Source organism: Zalophus californianus, chromosome 2, assembly GCF_009762305.2.
Source record: "Zalophus californianus isolate mZalCal1 chromosome 2, mZalCal1.pri.v2, whole genome shotgun sequence".
NCBI lineage: Eukaryota > Metazoa > Chordata > Mammalia > Carnivora > Otariidae > Zalophus > Zalophus californianus.
Genome location: NC_045596.1, coordinates 182381412 through 182402955, shown reverse-complemented (window position 1 = coordinate 182402955; position 21544 = coordinate 182381412). Strand labels below are relative to the sequence as shown.

At 40.0% G+C, this 21544-nt stretch overlaps 1 protein-coding gene across 7 annotated transcripts in view; it reads left to right on the top strand.

The window, feature by feature from the left end:
- Nucleotides 1-21544, top strand: part of MTUS1 (microtubule associated scaffold protein 1) — a 166624-nt gene that overhangs the window by 119367 nt on the left and 25713 nt on the right. For 6 of the 7 annotated variants that reach the window (XM_027598756.2, XM_027598755.2, XM_027598753.2 and 3 more), the window contains 2 exons: nt 11315-11529; nt 19514-19580. In XM_027598756.2, coding sequence (XP_027454557.2) covers nt 11315-11529; nt 19514-19580 — 282 coding nt within the window. Of the gene's footprint in view, nt 1-11314; nt 11530-18214; nt 18478-19513; nt 19581-21544 lie in introns of those variants that run through there. The other variant, XM_027598760.2, reaches the window with a different exon arrangement.

The following is a 21544-nucleotide window of genomic DNA, read 5'->3' as shown; positions in this document are numbered from 1 at the left end:
ACGGGAGGCTACGGAAGTGAGTGACTTCTCCATTCTCCAGAGCATGCAGGTGCAAGAGAGGTTAGAGCCTTTTGATAGTATCTGACCCAGAGAGGGTCAAACCCTTAATTCTCAAAAGCTGATATTAGCTGCTTATAAGTAAGGGGAGTATATCATTTAACAAGCCTGACCTTGCAACGGACTTTTTTTTTTTCCTCTCTCATGACGTGGAGGGGTTTTGGTAATGATGACCTATCTTGTAATTATTTCAATTAAACACTTTGAAGTCACTTTGGACATATAGATCAATATTTGATTTTGATGTTAAATGAAGTAATTTTCAGTGATAATACATTGAGAAAGAATGTCTCGACTTGATATATGGCTTTTATATATTTAAAATGTGTTACCAAAGGTTAAGATTTTTATTCGTGCATTTGTGGTAAGTATTGCCTAGGTGATGCTAAATAAAGTTGAATTTCTCTTTTGTTTCTCACACTACGAAATTCAGAAGTCAATGAAGCCATTTGAGAAGGATTCCATAAAAAAAACATGTATTAGAACTTGTGTGTAAAAAGTTAAAAGATTCAATCATTTGTAGATTACAAAAGACGTCACAGGGACCAAATTCAAGAATAACAGTTGAGAGACATAGCCTACCACCACTCCCTTGTTCCTGTACTGTGAATCCACATTCTTCTTTTGGCTTCCTTGAAAGCAGGCTTGAAGATCTTGCTGGCCTTTTTTGCCACACTGATAAGCACTTACTGAGAACTGATGTTGTGAATGGCGTTAGGCTAAAAACATTTGTCATAGATCGATACTAAGCTCCGGTCGCTGTGGCGGTCTTCGAGCTACAGCTTTGCGATGACACTAAAAAGTGCTATTTTGTAGTTAGAGCGGTCTACTTAAGAAGGCAGCGATGTGTTAAATCAATTATCATCCATGATAGGTAATGTTTTGATAAGTTTTTGGTTTTTTTTTTTAAGGATTTTATTTATTTGTCAGAGAGAGGGCGCACAAGCAGGGGGAGTGGCAGGGAGAGGGAGAAGCGGGCTTCCCGCTGAGCCAGGAGCCCAATGCGGGACTCGATCCCAGGACCCTGGGATTATGACCCGAGCCGAAGGCAGATGCTTCACCCAGGTGTCCCATGTTTTGTAAAGTTTTTTAAAAGTTAGGTGTAACTCACAAGTTTCACATAGCTGAAGCTTTACTACCCTAAGTTGTGTTTTAATGTAGGACTCTATTTTCTCCCAAACATGGAAAAGTACATCATACATTACAGTTTGGAGTTGGATTCAGGATAGGAAAATTGCAGTGTCTTTCACCAGGAGCAACTAGAGGAATATGGCAAGAAAATTTAGTAAATACGTAGTTAGAACAATTGAAATATTCTGAGAGAGTTCTGGTTAATAGAGAATCACCCTATAAATAAAACAATACAGATTATAATACTTTGTCTTAGCTCTGAAACATGTTTTAGAGCTAAAAATGTTTCATTAATAGTATATGCACATTATTTATTAGGTAAAAAGATGTCAGATGTGGCTTTAAATGTTTCCAACATTGAGCATCATTTTTCTGTGTTTGTCTTAGGTGATATGTTGAGTTATTTTAGCATGTGAGAGTCCTTTTTATAAATAGCAATTATCTAGCTCTTGGGAAAATTAAGACCAATAGAGCTTTCTTTTGGATTAGAGACTTGCCTTTTTCCCTTTGTTCTTTGGTGACCCGAGTTTGAGGCACCTGTCTCTTCAATTTCTTTTCTTTAACTGGTTAGTATTTTGAGAATTACCTTCTCTTTTTTATTGTTTGTGTCATAAAAATTTCTAATGTTGGTTGTTTTAATTGGCTCTTTTTCATTTCGACTGTAAGATAGTCTGTGGTCTGTAATAACACATTTTTGACCCACTTTGGCACATTTGGGCACATTTTTCCCCCCCACATTTAGGTCTTATGCCTGCATGTGCCTGGGTTCAGTCATGCCGTTTTCCTGGGTCTCCTGTTTTTTCAACATGGGATTGCAGCAACCCAGATGTAGGGGTTAGGGACACTATCTATGGCCGTGAGTGAGCACTGACCCACAGGGGATGGCCTCATGGCACAACGGTGACCTCGCGTGAGCTGGCTAGCTCGAGATGTAAAAGAGAGGAGATAGTGTTCAAAAATTTCAAGCTAGCAAATGCGCTTGAGGTAGGAACTGCAAAGGGAAGGGCCTCGTAGACTTTTTGGTCTTGTTTTGGAATCCGTTCCTAGTGGTGACAAATGTTCTCGGTGCTGCATTCTTCTGTGTGTTAAATTAAAAAAGGACACCTTGTGGGTGTATGTCAAAATTACTGAAATCAAAAGAACTGCTTGGTGTAAGTGGGCTCTGGGACGTCAAGCAGGTTTTTAGCTGCGTATTCATTTGGGTAAGTCAAAATGATCATTAAAACAAAAACAAAAAACAGAAGTCCCCATGAAGGCTAGAATTTAATATTTTCGGTAATTTGTTTAATAATAAAGGGGGAAAAGCCAGTACCAATGACTGCTGTCTTGAGAAACAGCATCTCATTCACGTTGGTGGGAACTTGGTGGATGATATGTATTTTATTCCTTTCCTTGTGCTCTGTGAAAAGTCCTATCCAATTTGCTCATCTATAGTGAGTATAACAAGAGATACTTGTTTCCTATTTAGGTTGAAATAAAAGTTCAGATTTTTCCTCTATTTTTTGATGAAATTTTGATGAAATTCCACTGTTTCTGATGAAAGTTTGATGTTAGATGATTACAGTTAAAATATTTACATTCAATATCTTCAGAACTGTTGATGTTACAGGGCTAAAATCGTAGTACTTGCAGATTTTTTTGCTCTGTTCCATTTTTATGCTCTTTTAGTGCTGAAATTCATAAACTTAACATTAAGGTGAACTTCTAGATTATTTAGAGAACCAATAAATCAAGGGAGGTAATATCTTGTTAAAAGTATTCCTGGATGTAATGAATTTGTTTTCTTTGTAGCTAGTAGTCCATTTTAAGAACATGAAAGATCTGCATATTTCCTGCCAGCTACATGGAAAATGGTTATAGGTCAAGTTTGGAATTTTTTTTTTTTTTCCTGAGGAAGAATTGCATAAGCATTATTATGCTGAGATGGGAGTTTTTAATATGAATATACCTTCTGTTCTGTAATCTGCTTTTAAAATTTTAAAAAGAAGGACCCTTTTACGTGTAATACAAACCATGGCAACAAATTCTGACTATATATAGTAATGACAAAATACAGTATTGTAAAATTTCAAATGCTTAGGTGTCTTAAAGTCTTACCCTCCACCCCAAAGAGAATTAACTTGGGTAATTTTAAAAGTCTTAATATCACTTTTCTGAGCTTGAATTGTTTCGTGTAAATAAACGCCATACCTACCTAGAATAGAAAAAATTGTATGTGGCTTCTAAATTGTGATTATTAATTCTTTCAGAGTAAACAAGTAATGAAAGGAACACTACAAAGCTTTAAATAAATTTAAGGTAATAAATTGATGACGTGAATGACAAAAAAAAAAAACATCTTGGTGCGATGATACAGATTACCAGGCGTTTACTAGTCCATTGATAGCAGTAGGAAGTGTGTGTTCATACACTTGCATTAGGGGCAATATTCGGGACAGTAGCAGATAAAGAGCTGTTTGCTCCTCAGGAAAATGACACGGTGGATGATTAAATTTGGAGAGTGTTACGGAGCAGGTGAGTCTAGAATGGATCCTTCGTGGAGTATAAAGAGCAGAGTGTCAGTGTCGTAACACCTTCCTCACTGTGTCCCACGCCAGACTCTCTCCCTCTCTCTGCCCTCACTCTCATTCCCACGCGCTCATCTCCTCCTCTTGTGTTATTTCCTAGCTGGAAACTCATGACTCCTCCCAGGCTCCCCTTGATCGAACTGGTCAGGACCCCTGTTCTGCCTCATAAACACTGTTTCCTGCCTGTTCTCGCGGCCGTGGACACATGGCTTCTCTTCCTGGGCCTCCCTCCTGACCTCCCGGTGCACCTCTCCTCTATTTCACGGTGCCCCCAGACCCCCGCTCAGTGTCGCCCTCTGCCACCTCCATGATAAAACCTTGTGTCCCCCTGACTGTGCTTCAGCCACCTCATTGTGCTTTAACTTCGGGAGTACCCAGGGCGTCCATACCCCGGCGCCTCTGCTGGCCTTTAGTCCTTATCTGTCTGCCAGATGTGCAAATGCCCGTGCAGACTCGGCCTCCTGAACCCTTTGCTGACTGCCCCAGATCTAGGTGTTTCTGCACCTGGACTCTCACGACACTCTCCACGCAATTCTGTCAGCTAATGATCAAATCATATTGCCATTGCTGATGGCATCTCTCTCGCTGATGCATGCAAGTTCCTTAAGAGCAGGGACCAGTTTGTTAGAAGCACATCCAATTGACATTTACTGAATGGACAGCAGTCATTTGGGTGATCGGTTATAACTGGATCCTCCCTCTTATTAGAACGTGTATTTCCCAATAGTTTCCATTTAATGCTTTGATTCCATGGGATATCCCAGCGTAAGCGCCCATCATCCAATGCCTAGGAAATGAACTGAAAGAACTTATGTAGAGATAGGTGTCCCTTTTAAGGGTTTTAGGAGTGCTGGGTCGGGTCAAGGCAGAAAGAAGAGAATCGGTTGTCTGTCCAGAGTGCTGGCAGAGATGGAGAGGGCCCTCACCAGCCCATTAGTTCATTACCTACATTTTATTACCTCACACATACTAGTTTTCAGTGCAGATAGGTGGTTTCTGTAAGAACCGAACAGGAAGAGATGGATACTAGGGAACCACGATTTAGCCAAGCTGCCGGCGGTCTTCATGCATGCCTGTCCAACACCACCTTCCTCTACATGCCTCCCCTCTCTCCCACAGGACACCAGGACGGGTCCTCCCACCACCCAGCAAAGTTATGGTAGATTTCGAAAAATAGGTAGTGAGCAAATGACAAGGTCAATAGGTATACAAAAAAACTAGGCAACGTTAATAAACGCAGTGTATAATTTTGCATTTCGTGGAAGCCAAGGCAAACTATTCCTGCAGGTGTTGTCTCTTACTTGACTTTACCATTTGGAAAGGCTTGTTTGGCCTTAAGATGGATGTGTCTTCAGGTAATAGGTTGGTCCATGTCTTTTTTTTTTTTAAGATTTTATTTATTTGACAGAGACAGCGTGAGGGGGAACACAGCAGGGGGAGCAGGAGAGGGAGAAGCAGGCTTCCCGCTGAGCAGGGAGCCCGATGTGGGGCTCGATCCCAGGACCCTGGGACCATGACCTGAGCCGAAGGCAGATGCTTAACGACTGAGCCACCCAGGCGCCCTGGTTGGTCCATGTCTTAATGGTTAAGTTTTTCTCAAAAACCTTTTTGTCTTGACTTGGGGATCTATATGCCTGAGTGACTAGAACCTGAAAAGGGGGCCTGTTCCTCTTTACCCAACTACTTTCTTCAAGACGATGATAAGTTCATTAGACTAGTTTGAAATTTTATTAAATTGAGGTTTTCGAGTAGAAGGAACAAAGATAGCAAACAGTGTTATCCAGTTGTTTTCAAGTAAGCACATGTCTTTGATTCATGACTTTTGTTTTTCTGATGGAGGTTTCAATTTCATTAGAGTAAGTCCCAGGACAATTGGATCAGACACGATATTGGTAATTGTTGATAGATACCCAAATCTATGTAGAAGGTAATATGCAATTTTAAGGGTTTCTGACTAAGTTGATTCTTTGAAATCACATGTCCTGTTAATGGGTATAATAAATTATATTTTTAATACAGCTTCATTGCCAGAATGGTAACATGTTAAAAGAGGGGACACAGGGGCAAATTTGGTTCATATTTTAATTTCCTACAAATCATGGCTCCTGTAGGACTTAAGGGAAACTATTTTTTAGTATTATGAAGTACCCTATTTATGAGCATTTTGGCTTTGAGCATCATTGGAGATTTTTGCATCATCTCTGATCTTCAATTGGGCCAGGAGTGAGGAGGGGGGAAAGATGCTCAAACTAGGTCATCAGCTACCATGTGGCACAATTTTGTCCTTAGGGAGCACAGTATATGGAGCAAAAGATTGAGGTCACAAGTTGATTTTCCAGCTGTAGAGGGCAGTCTGTTTGCTTATTTGCTCTTATGTTAAATTTTGAAGACATGTACTCTTAGAAGGATAGTATGTCAGTGTTTTTCTTTCGTCCTTAAATGTAAATGTATTTTGAGTTGTCACGTATGACAAAACCTGTATTATTTAGATTTTTGTCTCTATTTCCCAAGGAAGAAACACGGATTGTTTTTTTTATAGCTAAATGTTAATTTAAGTGCTCAGAATTCAGTTTAACCACCTTTATTTTTTTTTAAAGATTTTATTTGTGAGAGAGAGAGCGAGCGCACGTGCATGAGTGAGCGGGAACAAAAGCAAGGGGACTCGGTAGGCAGAGGGAGAAGCAGGCTCCTTGCTGAGCAGGGAGCCCGATGCAGGGCTCGATCCCAGGACCCTGGGATCATGACCTGAGCCAAAAGCAGATGCTTAACCGACTGAGCCACCCAGGCATCCCCAATTTAACCACCTTTAAAAAATACTTCCTAATTTTGAAAAGGTGGTATGTTTACCCCATGATTAAAAAGTATAGAAAATGTATTAGAACACCTTCCATCTCTCTGGTTCCTATTCTCTTTTCTGAAAAGGTAAACATTGTTAGTACTTCTTTGTGTATTAGGCGATGATTTTGTTATGAACTTATGGGCAAAATAGAAAATGTGCTTATATTTTCATCATCACACGGCAGAGCATTCTGTCTACAGTGCTTTTTACTCTGGTTTTCTCATTTACAACAGAGCCTGCCCTCGTTCTCCATTACAACTGTGATATTTCACTATATAAATGTACCATAAGTTTGTTTAACCAGCCTTCTATATGGACATTTGGGTTGCTTTTTGATCTTGTCCTTTGCAAACAAGTTTACAGCGGAAATCCTTCCGTTAATGTCATTGAATTCCCATGTAGGATTCACAATAGGGTAAATTCTTGCTGACCAGCTATAAATTCACCAGTTGATGCTAGGATGTGTTAGAGAAGGCTTATCATAAAGCTTTTATTGTTTTTAAACGTCAGTTAAAGTTATGCAGACGGACATGACCAGAATTGTTCTAAATGTTTGGATGAGATTCTTGGTGGGTAGCATAGAAAACCGTATCGTGATGGTCAGACAATTCCAGTCACTACCTGAGGCAGAGCAGCGTTGTGTGTTCTAGGGGTGGCATTTGAGGTCTTCATGGCTGGATAAGTAAGAACTCACGCTGATATGAGGGGCTCCCCGACTCTTGAAATGCCAGTTCTCCAGACATTAAGAAAGCCAGAGAGAAGGACAGCTTTTCCTGAAATGCAGGTGCCGCCCTCCCCTGCCTCCCTTGTTAGAGTCAATGCCTCAGCCCTGCAGCTGCAGGTGAAACAGTAACCAGGCAAAGCACAGATGAAAAGCAGCTAAGCACCAAGAGCCTTGCAAGACTGGGGTGCAGTCAGACTCGGGCACTTGATGTTTTCCGTAACAAACACTACTTACTATTCATTCTAGAGTGATCTTAGCAGCATTCCTACTACAGTGTTGGGTCCCAGAGAACTTTCTAAACTTCCAAAGAGTATACATGTCCTGACCCTGTTAATAGTTCCAAAATATGGAGAAGAGGACTTTTATAAATACAGATGCCACTTTGTTACGAAAAGCTAAAGCAACCAAAATATAGTAAAGGAAATGTATAGTCACCGGTCTCACTTGTACCTAAGCCCTCCGAATCCTCAGCAGCAAACTAGGGAACAGCTTACACTGTTGGACTGACTTACCTGAAAAACTTAAGTTTGTTTTGGGGGATGGGGCGGGTGGAGTTGTGAAGTGGGTGAACAGGGTCAAAAGGTACAAACTTCCAGTTATAAAATAAATAGGTCATGGGGATGTAACGTACAGCACAGGACTAGAGTTGATAATACTGTATTTATCGTGTATCTGAAACTTGTTAAGAGAGTAGAATTTAAAGTTCTTATAAGAAAAAAAAGTTGTAGCTATGTCTGGTAACATGTTAACTAGACTGTTAGGGTGATCATTTCCCGGTATATACAAACAGTGACTCATCACCTTACACATCTGAAACTAATATAATATTAAATGTCACTTTTACCTCAAAAAAGGGGGGGAGGGATTACGTATCAGATGATTAAAAGAAGTCTTTTAATTAAAGAAAATATGTCTTAGGAATTTGAAGCCACTATGGCTTAAGAAAAGCCTTTAACAAAATGGATCAAATTAAATAGAAGCTAGTAAAAACCATAATGGTTTCAGAGGTCTAATATAGAATCAGCAAGTCCAACTTGTATTTCCTAAACACTTCAAAAACTGTGGACAGATTCTTAACGTGATGTAGAGGTATTATTTTAAAATCTATATACATTGAGAAACATAGCTAATCTTAAGCCAAGAGAAAAATAAAGCTATCTCCTTTAAAATAATGTTAGTAATGGAATTGACCATTTAATAAGAAAAAAAGATATCAAGTAATTTATCCAAACAATATTACTAGCAAATACTTTATAGTAAATTGTAAAAATGTAATACAGTGAAAGAAATTTAGTTTATACAAAGAAACCAAACTTAATATATAGCTATTGCCTCACTTTGGAATAAGAAATACTCTGAAGGAAAATATAAAATCTGCTGCTACAAAAGGAGTACCTATATTTTGAACCTGAAGGTGGAAAAACAATGTTTAATAAATTTATCTCCCTATGAAATAATGTACTAGAACCTGACTAGTGAAATTCATCTGGAAGTCTCAGTAGGCAAGAATTTTAAAGAATGCTTTCTTCAAAAATGTTAATATAAAATACTTACATCTCAGATTTGGTAAATAATTATAACCTAACAGTTTTAAAACTCTGATATTGTGTTAAATAATAAAGTTAATTAGCATAGAAATTCTAGAAAGAGAATCAAACATTGTTAAGGGATTCAAGGAATGATGAACTCAAAGCAATCTATCAATCAATAAATGATTATTTCAGTTAAGTATTGGTAGGACATACAGCAATGATGTCAGGAGAATGAATTTATATCTCCAGTATGTTACAGGAAATTCTAGATGGTCAAAGGGTTAAAAGCTGTTTTTGGCTGTTTGTATAAAATTATAAAAAACTATAAACATCTAAGTTTGTACAAACTTACATAAAACACAGATGTTTATCTACATGTAGGTTTATTGAAAGGAAGAGTTACCAAGTAACAGGCTTGATATAATAAAGTAACATTTTATTGCAATTATTCCATAAATTATTGTTTTTGGTTTTATATTAGATCTCCACCCCATCTCCACTTTCCAAGGTGGGTGACAATGGTAGAGAATGGGTGTTGGAGGCCTAGGTTTTGACTTTGAATCTGTCCCATAGATGCCATCTGCACATGGGCAAGGTCCTTCCCACCCTGGAACCTCGCTTTCCCTATGGAGAGTTACTGAGTGGATGAAAGAGGGGAAAAGTGAGAACTATGTAATTATTATAATGTTACATGAGAAATAGAACTCCTAAGAACCTTTTAGGAAATGACATGAAATAAAGGAATACTAATGTCAGATACTTTGACAAACTGTAAAATATTTAGATTATTTTTCATTAATTAGTTCATTAATATGTGACTCTATAAAGTTCTCCCTTCAGGACTTTAGTATTAGGACTATGAACTTGGTCGCTTTTCTTCATGTGCGTGGGAAATGGCAGTTAGTACTAAACAGCTGTAAATGATTACTGAGAAAGACTAATGGACAAATACTTTCCCCTTCTCTTGAAGTATTTTTATTTTATTTTTTTTCAAGATTTTATTTATTTGACAGAGAGAGACACAGCGAGAGAGGGAACACAAGCAGGGGGAGTGGGAGAGGGAGAAGCAGGCTTCCTGCCGAGAGCTGGGAGCCCGATGTGGGGCTCTATCCCAGGACCCTGGGAGCCAAAGGCAGATGCTTAACGACTGAGCTACCCAGGCACCCCGATTGAAGTATTTTTAAAACACAAAAGACACTTTAGTCATTTTAGAACAGTGAATTATCAGGTATTAATACAAATACGAATTGTTTAACCATAGAAAGTACCATAGAAAATGAGAGCCTTCCCCCCCCACCCCCGTCTTTTTTTAAAGAATATATTGAGTGGTTTTTGTCCTTGGTTCTTGGAGCATGAATACTGAGGTTTGTTTATTTTCCTTCAAGAAATTACTCTAGTTTTCCTCCCCCTGAAAAATTGGAGAAAGTAATTTCTGTTTGTAAAATTTTCTTAGGTTGGTTTGTTATCATGGAATGTGAATGTTGTAGGGAATGTCTCTGAAAACAAGGCAACATTTTTTTTTCCTCAGTTTCTTGTGTCTTGTCTTTTTTTTTTCCAGGTTTAGTTTTGTTTTGATTACTTGGCCTACTTACTTCAAGAAGCTAAGCAGCTTGTTTTGTGTTCTTCCAATTCTGTTTGATATTCAAAGTGAGGCATTTGGAATCGTTCCAACACTGAACAGTTTTTCATTTAAAATAGAGTAATTCCCAGGACACCGTGGCATAGATAGTGAATAATCACTTAGCCCAGCATCTTAGTTGGATTTGGAGTATTAGCATGAGCTTAAAAAAAAAAAAACAACATAGGCCATTATTAGTACTTGGAGAGGAGAAAAACAATAAAGCTTGTGTTTCATAGAATACGGAAAAGGATAGTCAAGAATATAGTACTTTTAGCAGCGAACCTAAGGGGCAAAATGTGAGTAGATTTTCAATATATGTAATGATTTATTAGAGATTAGGAAATGACTCATTAGCAGTACAAATCTTTGTAATGACCAGGCCATCAGCAGGAAAGGATGGGAAGTTTGTAGAAAATGTGTAGGAGGAAGGAGAGGCATTGAAAGTCCAATCACTTGTGTTTTCCTTTCAGCATATGTGATCAGAATACAGAGTCAAAGGACTTGTCACAGTCACGTTACTGTACCAATTTACCTAGAAAACCAGAAACTACGATATTAACATTATTTTGCACGCAGTTTTCATGTTTCTGGATTGCTAAATTCATATGTAAGTCTCTGCCCTATGTAAATCTTTTAAAGTCAGAGCTAAAGACATTGTCTGTGTTTATAAATTCCAAACATCTAGATATTTGATTAGTTCCTGCTCTGATCCATATGCTTTCCTGATGTAAACATAGCTTAAATGCATTTCTGTGGCTTATCTAGTTGGTTTTGAACCCAGGTGGTAGTGATTATAAAAATTAAAATCTCATATTTTCCTATGTATACTTATTCCCTTTACAGTTGAAAAGGGCAGGCAAAAGAATCCCAGAAGTTTGTGTATCCAGACACAGACGTCTCCAGATGTGCTGTCCTCTGAAAAAACACTTGAATTGGCTCAATATAAAACAGAATGTGAAAACCAAAGTGGATTTATCCTGCAGCTCAAGCAGCTTCTTTCCTGTGGTAATATCAAATTTGAAGCATTAACAGTTGTGATTCAGCACCTACTCTCCGAGGTAAGGATGTCTACCCTGGAAAGAGTCTTTTCTCATTGAGGTGAGAGGTATAGGAGGGGGGCAGTGTTCATGCTTTTGTCTTGGGAATACTTTTCAGTTAATGAATGGTAAGAGCAGATATAATTCACCCAATTATGCTTTGTCAACTCACTTGATACCTCAGTCACTCTCTAGAAATTTGGGATTGAAACATTTCTACTACCTTCTTTTTGTTTCCAGAATCACTTAGACCAACAACGGCGTAAGATAATTGTTATACTTTATACACCTCCAGCGCATATTAGCATTATTAGTTTTTTAACTTAATTTTTTGTCTTAACTGCACACAGCTTTCCGTATTACCTTTAATTTAATGCTTTGAAAAATTAGATTGATTATATTTGTGGGTCAAAGAACACTTCTGAGGTAACTCCCTGTATGGGTCTGGGGACTCTTTGAGAATTTCCGTCCGTTCCTAAAATAGTTTGTGGTACAAATGCAAAACAGATTTTCTTTACTTACTTATTCTTCCCTGACATTCTCCAAGGGTGTTAGTTCAGGGACTAGTTAAAATTCCTTGAGAAAACCAAGTTTCTGTGAACGTATGCTACTGGCCTAGCAACAAAAACTGCAATTATCTAAGGGCAAACACTGGGATGAGATTATATTTGAGCTCTTTAGATATTTTTTTGAATATTTATCTATTTGAGAGATAGATAGCACATGCTTGAGCTGGGGGAAGGAGCAGAGGGAAAGAATCTCAAGCAGACTCCCTGATAAGCAAGGAGCCCAACCCAGGGCTTGATCTCATGACCCTAAGATCATGACCTGAGCCCAAATCAAGAGTCAGAGGCTTAACCCACTGAGCTACCCAGGCTTTTAAAGTATTTAAAATATTTTAAAATCACAGTCTTAAAAGATGGGTATTACATAACATCTCGAGAAGAAAACTGTGCAATTTGCTTGTTCTGTAGTTCAGTTCAACCCAACAAACCTATGTTCGTTTTTCTACAGAAGCTACTGTGATACAGTTACCAGTCTGGGGCAGGGGAGCCAGGCACCTGGTCTGTGCCTTTGCAAGTTACCAAGCTAATAGACAGTTAAGATCAGTATTTGATGAACGTTTTACAGCTTTGTCCAAAAAATTGTTTTGAGAGGGAGATGGAGACATTTACCTAGTTGTTATTACAGTAGTATGTAGTCCTCCTGTTTCTCTTTAATATGTAAGGAAGGAATTGGAAAGCTGGCTTATATAACCAAGTAAGCTAAATTGGAAACGACATAATATCAGATGTAGGAAACAATTTGTCTATTTTGTGATAAACCAATTAGTTTTACTATATTAGCCTAACCAGCCTCTTGTTCAATTCCTTTCTCTCCTTTCCCTCCCACATGAGATGAGTCATCGAGTGCTGTGAGCCCTCATCCCACACTGCTGCTGCCCTTCATCCCCTCTTTTCCATTCGTACTGATGCCAGCATTGTTCGGATTCTGCATAACTGTCCACTAGATATGATAACTTCTTAATTAGTCTTTAGGCCTGCACTGTCTTCACTATCATCTACCCAAGCACTGCTAACAGATTCATCTTGCCAAAGCATTCCACTCTGCTGATTCAAACCTTCAGTGGTTTCCCCATTGTCTACAGCTGACCTGTCCAATATGGTAGCTACTAGCTTTATGAAGCTACTGAGCACTTGAAGTACCGTAAGGCTAAATTAAGATATGCAGACAAGCATTAAAACATACACATGGATTTCAAAGACAGTATGAAAAAAGGGTGTAAGATACCTCGTGAATAATTTTTCTGCTGACTATATGTTGAAATGGTAATGTGTTGGATATACTGGGTTAAATAAAACACATGAAAATTTAATCTTTTAAACTTTTAAGAAATGTGGCTCCTAGGAAACTAAAATTAGATACATGGCTCACATTATATTTCCTCTGGATGACTCTGGGGTATAACTTGGAGTGTAAGACTCTATAATTTGGCACGAGCTGCCCTTTTAAGCCTCACCTCACTGCCTGTCTGCTCCATATAATTAGGTAGAGGAGAAGCAAGAGGGATATAATGTTTGTTGAATATTTATGAAGTTCTAGACATTCTTACTTATTAAATCTTGTCCAAAGACACAAGTTGGAATTTACTAGGAAGAAATTGCAGGCATAGAGCTGTTAAGTAACTTGACTAGCAGCAGACAGCTATCTAGAGGAAGACCAGGACTTGAACCTGGGTCTAGGACACTAGGAACTAAAAATCACCTATGAGCTTCTTGTGCTTTTTCATCCTTGGTTCAAATACCATTACTGGGCTACTGCCCTTCTCCCTAATACCTACATGTTCAGCTCTTAGAGTAACGTCCCATCACTACCTGTATTTGATTCATATGGATTCATTATACAAACAACCAAGCGGTTGCTTGGTTAATGCAAATTAAATAGAGCAGGCAGGCCTGCCCTCCATGCCCCTCAGTGAGGAAAGGCCCAGGAGGGAATGTGAGAGGAAAGACCAGTATCAGCTCTTCCTTTGGTTCCTAAATCCCTCACGTGGCATGAACCTTCCACAGCCCGCATGATCCTGGTGTTTCAACATACTTTTTTCCCCACACAACCTGGCCCGCAAACACAAACCAAACACTTTTATCAGATGCTCAGTTGGAGAAGTAGATCGAACACTAAAGGAAAAACCTCACTCGATTGGACATACTGACAGATGGTTTCATCAGTCTACAACAGGGCAAACTCTGAGTTTCTGGGATACTTTTACTGTATGTGAATTTCATCTTGCACCTGATTTAGGTTTTAATGCACATGTAGTTGTGACTCCATTGAATTTCTTAGAATCCATCTCAAAAACTCCCTCCTTTAGGGACACCTGGGTGGCTCAGTCCGTTGAGCATTTGACTCTTGGTTTTGGCTCAGATCACGATCTCAGGATCATGGATCCAGCCCTGCATCTGGCTCCACGTTTAGCAGGGAATCTGCTTGAGGATTCTCTCTCTCTGCCCCTCCCCCTGCTTGCACACATACACGCACACATTCTCTCTCTCTCTCTCTTTCCCTGAAATAAACCTACAAAACAAAACACCTCCCTCTTTTATTTCCTGGTCCTTCTAGCTGTATGTTCTGTCTACCTTCTGGATTCTAGGAGCACTTAGATTTCTCTGTCACTCTCTACCTTATATTACAGATAACCATCTTCACTCATTTTGCTTTTTAAGACCAGGAGCTCACTGAGAGCACGATCTGTGTCTAGTTCTTTCTTACGAAACCAAGCCAGCAGCTATGGCAGGGCTTCATACATAACAGACATTCAGTCTGTACCTGAACGAACAAATGAATGGGGAGGATGGAATCCCAGATGTAAAGATGAACATATAAAGTGGTTATGTAAATGTTCTTTGCTCTTTATAACCAATCAGCAAGTATTTACTGATTGCCTAATGTGTACAGTGCACTGTTATAAAACAGAAAGGAAAGACATAACCAGAGGAAAAGTTAAGTAATTCTTCAGAACAATTTTCCTCTTAACCCTTTGGTTCTCTCATATCGTTATAGAAGTGGTTGATTGATGTACAGATAGATAGATATAGATGGTAGATGTAGACTGATCTATATATACATATATATCTTATTGCTAAGTTTTTCTAAATGGTTTTAGAACATTAGAGTGTGGATAAAAATGATTGATTATAGGGAATCCTAGAATTATGACTTACCCTTTTGTTGCAAGTCTGTTTAATAATGATAATTCATTATGTATAAGTTCTAATAAGTGTCTCATCAGTCTGGAAACTAACACCACACTTTCTGTTTCCCAGAGGACACACTGTTGCTAGTTTTAGTTTGTTCCCATTCTTGGTTTATCTTTGCATAGTTGTGCAGTGTTCTGTACAAACAGCCACAGTGAAATCCAGCCTAAAGTGGTACCCAAATAAGGTGAATTTGGAAAGACACTAGCAGTCTACTATAAGTAAAAATGTCTCAGAACAAAAAAAGAGTGGATGTAATTCATTGTGTGAGTGGTGGGGAGGAGGTCAGAGATACACACATCCGAGCCATCGGACATGGCTCTTTTCTGCAAAATCCCCCTGTGCTGTTGATGCTTTTCAGTAGCTAACAAATTCAGGCCCACTGATGGGACGGCAGCCAGAGACTAAGTGCCTGTATCTTGGGGACTCCTAATTAAATTATAGTGAATCCATTTTTTCCCTTGGAGCACTTCGTATATTTAACGCATGCATAGAAAAGCATATTTCTATCCAGATACCCACCTCCCTCTTTTTTTTCCACATTGTGTGGAATTCTGCTTGTTACAATACAAAGAGGATTAAATAAACTTGTTATCTAGACTATAAAGAGTTTATCATCTAGGACAGAAACACTGATTTAGGAGCAGGTGAATAAAAAGAAACAGGCAATCAGTATCTGAGTGACAAAATGTGTTTTTATCATCTACAAGTAAAGGATAGGTATCTTAAAGGACAGGCTCCCAAAGAGAGTCAGGCAGAAACTGACACTATGGTGTGGATACTGTAGTTGGCATTTCACATAGGATTATGTATAAAGCCCTTGATTTTTCCATTATTCTGTACTGCTTACCCCCAGATGGGGTCATCTGCCTTGAATGATGACTGAAGAATTGAGCGTGGACATTTTAGGTCTGTCTAGGTCCTGAGCTTCTTTAAAAAAAAAAAAAAAAAAAGATTTATTTGAGAGAGAGAGAGAACAAGTGGGGGAGAAGGGCAAAAGGAGAGGGAGAGGCAGACTCCCCATCAAACAGGGAGCCCGATGTGGGGCTTGATCCCAGGACCCTGGGATCATGACCTGAGCCAAAGGCAGACACCAACCGACTAAACCACCGAGGCGCCCCGGTTCCAAGCTTCTTGAAGGCAAGAACCATGTCTTAAATTTCTTTCATGTTTCTCCCAGCATCTGGAATGGTCCTTGATTAATTGGTACAGAGCAAGTCATTTGCCAATCAGTTTAGAAAGATAAATGTCTTCTCTAGGCTTTGAGGGCAAGGAGAGGGTGACTGTGATTGACATGGAGTTTTATATAATGGGTCAGGTAAAGACCACACATTCCAGATTGTGGAGGTGAGACACGCGTGGCAAGTGTGACTTGAACAGAACAAAGAAGGAATTGGGAATCTAAACAGGAGGTGGATGATTGAGGTTCTTGGAACTAGGGTAAAGTTTCTTTTTCATGTACTCCATGGAATATTCTTTTTGAGCGAGGGCATTCCTGAGTACAAAGAATATGGGACATGAATCTAGCAGCCCTCTGCAAGGTCGTGTGAAGCGTTGCCCTCACTACTGGTGCAGGAATGAATTGGTGGAGATCAGGACCGGGGTGGAGGTAGCACTGATAGAAAAAGTGTGATAGATTCAAGGCACATTAGGAAGAAGTGACTGACTTTGGAACGACCCATTTAGACAGTCAAGGATGACCTCACGGCTTTTCTGTCACTGTGTACTCGGAGTGCTCAGGGTGGCTTCTGGGCATTGAGTACAGGAAGGTTGAGGGCAGGAGAGTTGGGGGAAATGTTCACATGGACTGAAATTCCTGATCCCCAAAATCTCTTTAAGAAGCCAAGAGATCATGTGGTATGTATTTGTGTTAGGATGTAAACATTCTCACAAAATGACCCCTGGAAACTGTATCTCAGCTTAATTTTTCAGTCTTCACTTTTCACATTCGTGAAAGTTTGAAAAGTGATTTAACTTCTTGCCAGGTTTGCCTTCTCCTAGCAATTTAACTACTATTGGAAAGTGAATTTTAAGTAAGTTCCTGAATGTATTGCAGGATTGCTTGTGGGTATTAAGCTGTCTTTTGGTTTTCTTGACATTGAGTGACAAAGCTTGCTGATATTTACTTGAACTAGATTGCTAAGCAAACAAAATTAAGACCTAAGTTCATGAGATCAGGAGAAGCATGTAATATATGTATTTTTATATGCTTTTCTCCCAGTTTTAATCCAGGTTGATTTTCCTCTAAGTTTAATTTCTACATTAGAAAACTCATGACTTGTTCATTTTTAAAAACCTGGTCTCACTGATTTGTGATTTCAGAACGACTGAAGACTGCACTTTAAAAATCAAGCATTTAGAGTTAATGGCAAAAACGTACTCAATGAAGACGTGTTCCTTAAATTGCAGTCACTGTTAACTATCCAGTATGACAGCGTTAGCACGTTGTTCATTAACTTCCTCAGCTCTTTAGTGAGAGACCACCACAAAGTAAAAAGTAAACGCTTTAGAAGATGTCTGATCTCCAGCTCTCAAATCAGCATTTCACACTTTCCCTTTAAACACCAGTGGACCATGTTCTAAGTGTTCAGATTAAATTTCGCAGCCAACAACCACTCGTTTCATTATAATGTCATTTTAAATGGAAAGTCACAAAACACACACTTGGATTGTTGTTCACCTAGTTCATAGGCTCCTTTAGTACAGGTTTTGGAGAACAAGTTTCTCTTTTCTGTTAGTAAGTGTGATAATCTAATGACCTCAATTAAAGAGGGGGATGAAAAAGGCTCACAAATCTAAAAATAACTCCATTATCCCGGCAGAGAAGGTCAGTTTTTCTTTCCACTGTACCAGCTGATATTTAAGTAAGTGGCCATCGATCAGTCTAATGTCTGGCTCTCGTTTTTCATAAATGAAGGGCTGTGGCTTTAAGTAATCGCAGGCTGCTTGTGCCAAAGGCAGAAGCTGCAGAATCAGCTTCTGCCAGGAGAGAGGCGTACGGTAACCTGCAGGACGTGAAGTAAGGCTAACCGAGGACCAATGGCGCTCCTCCCGGTAGAGCTTTGAATGTAGGCAGACCCCGACTGGTGGGTGGTGTGGCCACCTGTGTACTTCTTGGACAGTGCGGGGGGCGGGGACAGTTGGAGACAGAAGCTGGAAAATGGGCTGCTCCAGCAGCAAAATGTGCCTCTATCCTCCATGTGCAGCAACAAGGGTAATTAGTATTTGCTTCTAGTGCGTTTCTGGAAGAATGTCAGGGACTGAGGCAGAGGTTGTCTGGAATTAGGGGGGGACGCTTTGAATGACAAGCAACTCTTGTCTGCAAAAGACTGGGTCTCATGATCTCTGCAATACTGTGATCAGGATGCGGCGGGAGCTCTGTCTTGGGTGATCCTAGTGAGAGCATTTTCAGAGAGCTTTGAATTCTGCCTTTTCCTTAGTTATGCCCTGGTGGTAGGGAATCTACCTTTTAAGAAACTATTGCTGTGTGTGTGTGTGTGTGTGTGTGTGTGTGTGTGTGTGTGTGTGTGCGCGCGCGTGTGTGATTGCTTCGAGTTGCTGGTAACTTGGAAAATTTTCTTTTTTGCAGTATAAATAATAGCTTTTTTGATACGGAACAGTTGCCTGATTTTCTTTGATTTGTTTCTCTAACATCTCCTTACAATTATAGCTGATCCCAAATATATAGTAATCCTTAGAAAAAATAATGTGGAGCTGAGTAAAATTAATTTTCCCTTTTTTTAAAGGATTATTTTTTGCTGTTGCTTTATAACAAACTTGCATCTTCCTTTTAGAAGGATTGACCTTGTAACAAAACTTTTTTATTTGCAAATACAGGACAAAGTGCATATAAGTGCGTATGTTTAGAACATTAAATATTTATCTTAAACTGATTAGTGCTTTATTGCCCTTGGAGGAGGAGAATGCATTAAGTCTTAAGTATGCATTTGCTGAAAGGTTCTGTGGATCAGCAATGAAGCAGGGCTCAAAGTAAATATTTTTTAAAGTGCCATGCAGTGCCTCAAATGAAAGTTGCATGAGGACCTGAGAAAATAAAGATTTTTGAAATACGAATTTCCTTAACAACTATGGGACAGCTGTGTTTTCTTAACAGCACAAACTGTTAGCCTGAATGATTCATATCTTGGCTTCTCCCTTCTGAGTCTCATTTTCCTAGTGATAACAAATGTGTGCCTTACTGAAAGGGACCCTCTTGAAAACATTGGTAACTTGATGTGTGTTTTCCACAGCGGGAGGAAGCACTGAAACAACACAAAACCCTGTCTCAAGAACTTGTTCACCTTCGAGGAGAGCTAGGTAAGAGCTTCCCCCCCACCGCCACCCCCTAAGTTTTACAGGACGAAGGGACGACTGGAAAATTTGGTTTTCCTATCTGGAGTTGCATGCTGCCAGTGGTTAGCTGTCCCACACTAGTATCTGTGCAAACACTTACTATCAACATTTCTTCTGAATCTTGGCAGCTTGACCTCAAGTTCACAGAATTCCTGGCACTGATCTAAGCCTAGCAGAGCTTCTGATGACCAAAACATTGCTCTTCCTGAAGACAGGGACAGAGTGACTTTTATAATTGTGTGGGTTCCTGTTAAATAATCCCGTCATATTTTTTTCTGAACCTCTTTCCGTATTAAAGAGTGGTGAAAAAAATTCCTTCTCTGATGACAGTATATTGTGTATAATGTAATTATATTACATTCCCTCTGGGCCCTTTGCGAGGAGTCAGTATACAGAAAAGAATGATGCTGTGCATCCGGGGTAGCCTTTCTGGAGAAGGCATCTTCTGTGCTCACGTTACAATTTGAACAGGGCTGATGGTGAATAAGGACCCAGTCCCACCGGTAGCCATGTGTCCCTGATGTCTGTAGCACCCACCACCCAGTGCTTCTGTTCCCAGGCTGAGCTCAGTTTTGGTTCTTGTCTCTCCTGGAAGGGTCCTCAGGGTTCGTGCAACAGAGACAATACTGCCTCACTCCTGTGTTGGAGTGAGCCATACCTTGGGATCCCCCTGTCTGCCACGGGCGCCTCAGCCCCAGAGAATCCGCTTCCTGCTTTAGCTTCAGCCAGGTCTGGAGTTGTTCATTAAAAGGCTCAGTTGCTTGCCCTTTGCAGTTTTCTATGTATGCTGACAGTCTCCTCTTAAAGTGTGAGTGGCTCTGTGTATAAATGATGCAAAAGCAATAGCCAGAGATAAAGATTGTGTTCATCCAGTTCTAGAAGAAATTGCCCATTTTTCTTTGGACAAGACCAGAATTTTAATATTGTCAATATAGTTTGCTCGACTTGAAGTTTTTCTTCCCCTGCTCCCAGCCTCCCCCCCCACCACAAAGGCAAAGATCAAACAGCAGTGAATGTGGGGCCTCGGCTTGTCTCTGTGTTCCTCTTCCATCTTCCCCTCCCAACAGGAGGCAACCCCAAACTCCTGGCTAACCCCCTAGGTTCTTAATACCTAGCCGGGGCATCATTTTCTCCTGACCTTATTTTAGGCTGTGGAAATGAAGAATTCTTTATAGAAAAGTAATTTTAGGACAGGTGGAAGTTCAGGACCCCAAAGACTTGCAAGTTCTAGGGAAACAGTTCAAGGAGACCACAGCTGAGAAACAGGCTTCCGACTATAGCATTCAAGGCTTTCCACCATGTCAACTAGACTGCTGTCCTTTTGACTACCCCGATGACCAACTTAATTTGCTTTTGTATGTGCCTTGAATAACGTAAGGGATCTAGAGTGAGCAGGTCAAGAAAGAGGCCTTTGTGTGTGTGTTTCAGAGTTCATTACGACCCAGTGGAGGTGGAGATGAGCCTACCTGAGGGTTCACATTTCAGCCTCTCCCCAAGATGAGACAGAAACACCAGCAGAACACTGTGCTCATTCATTGCTGCTTGAATGGGGGATCCTCTTTTTACCTCTTAGCGGAGAGCACAATGAAATGATTCGAATTGGGACCCAGGTCCTCAGAACCTCCAGTTGGTCCCATAGCCCGGCAGGAAATAGTCCGCAGTGTGTACCCATTCTCCCCCTTTTCCCTTGGTGATAAGGAGAGTGTGCCCTGGTATGCTTTCACCATCGCTGGTCAAGTGTCCGGACGCCGCGCCTGGCCTGTGCGTAGCATTTTAATGTTGGAGTATAGCAGGTGGGAGCTGGGTGAACCCGGAAGCAGAGGACTCTTGTCAGGGGAATGAGGAGACGGTGGTGAGGATGTCAGTCAGCAGAGGGGACACACGGGGAATGTGTCCGTGTTCCTGTTGCATGAGGTAGAACTGCTCAA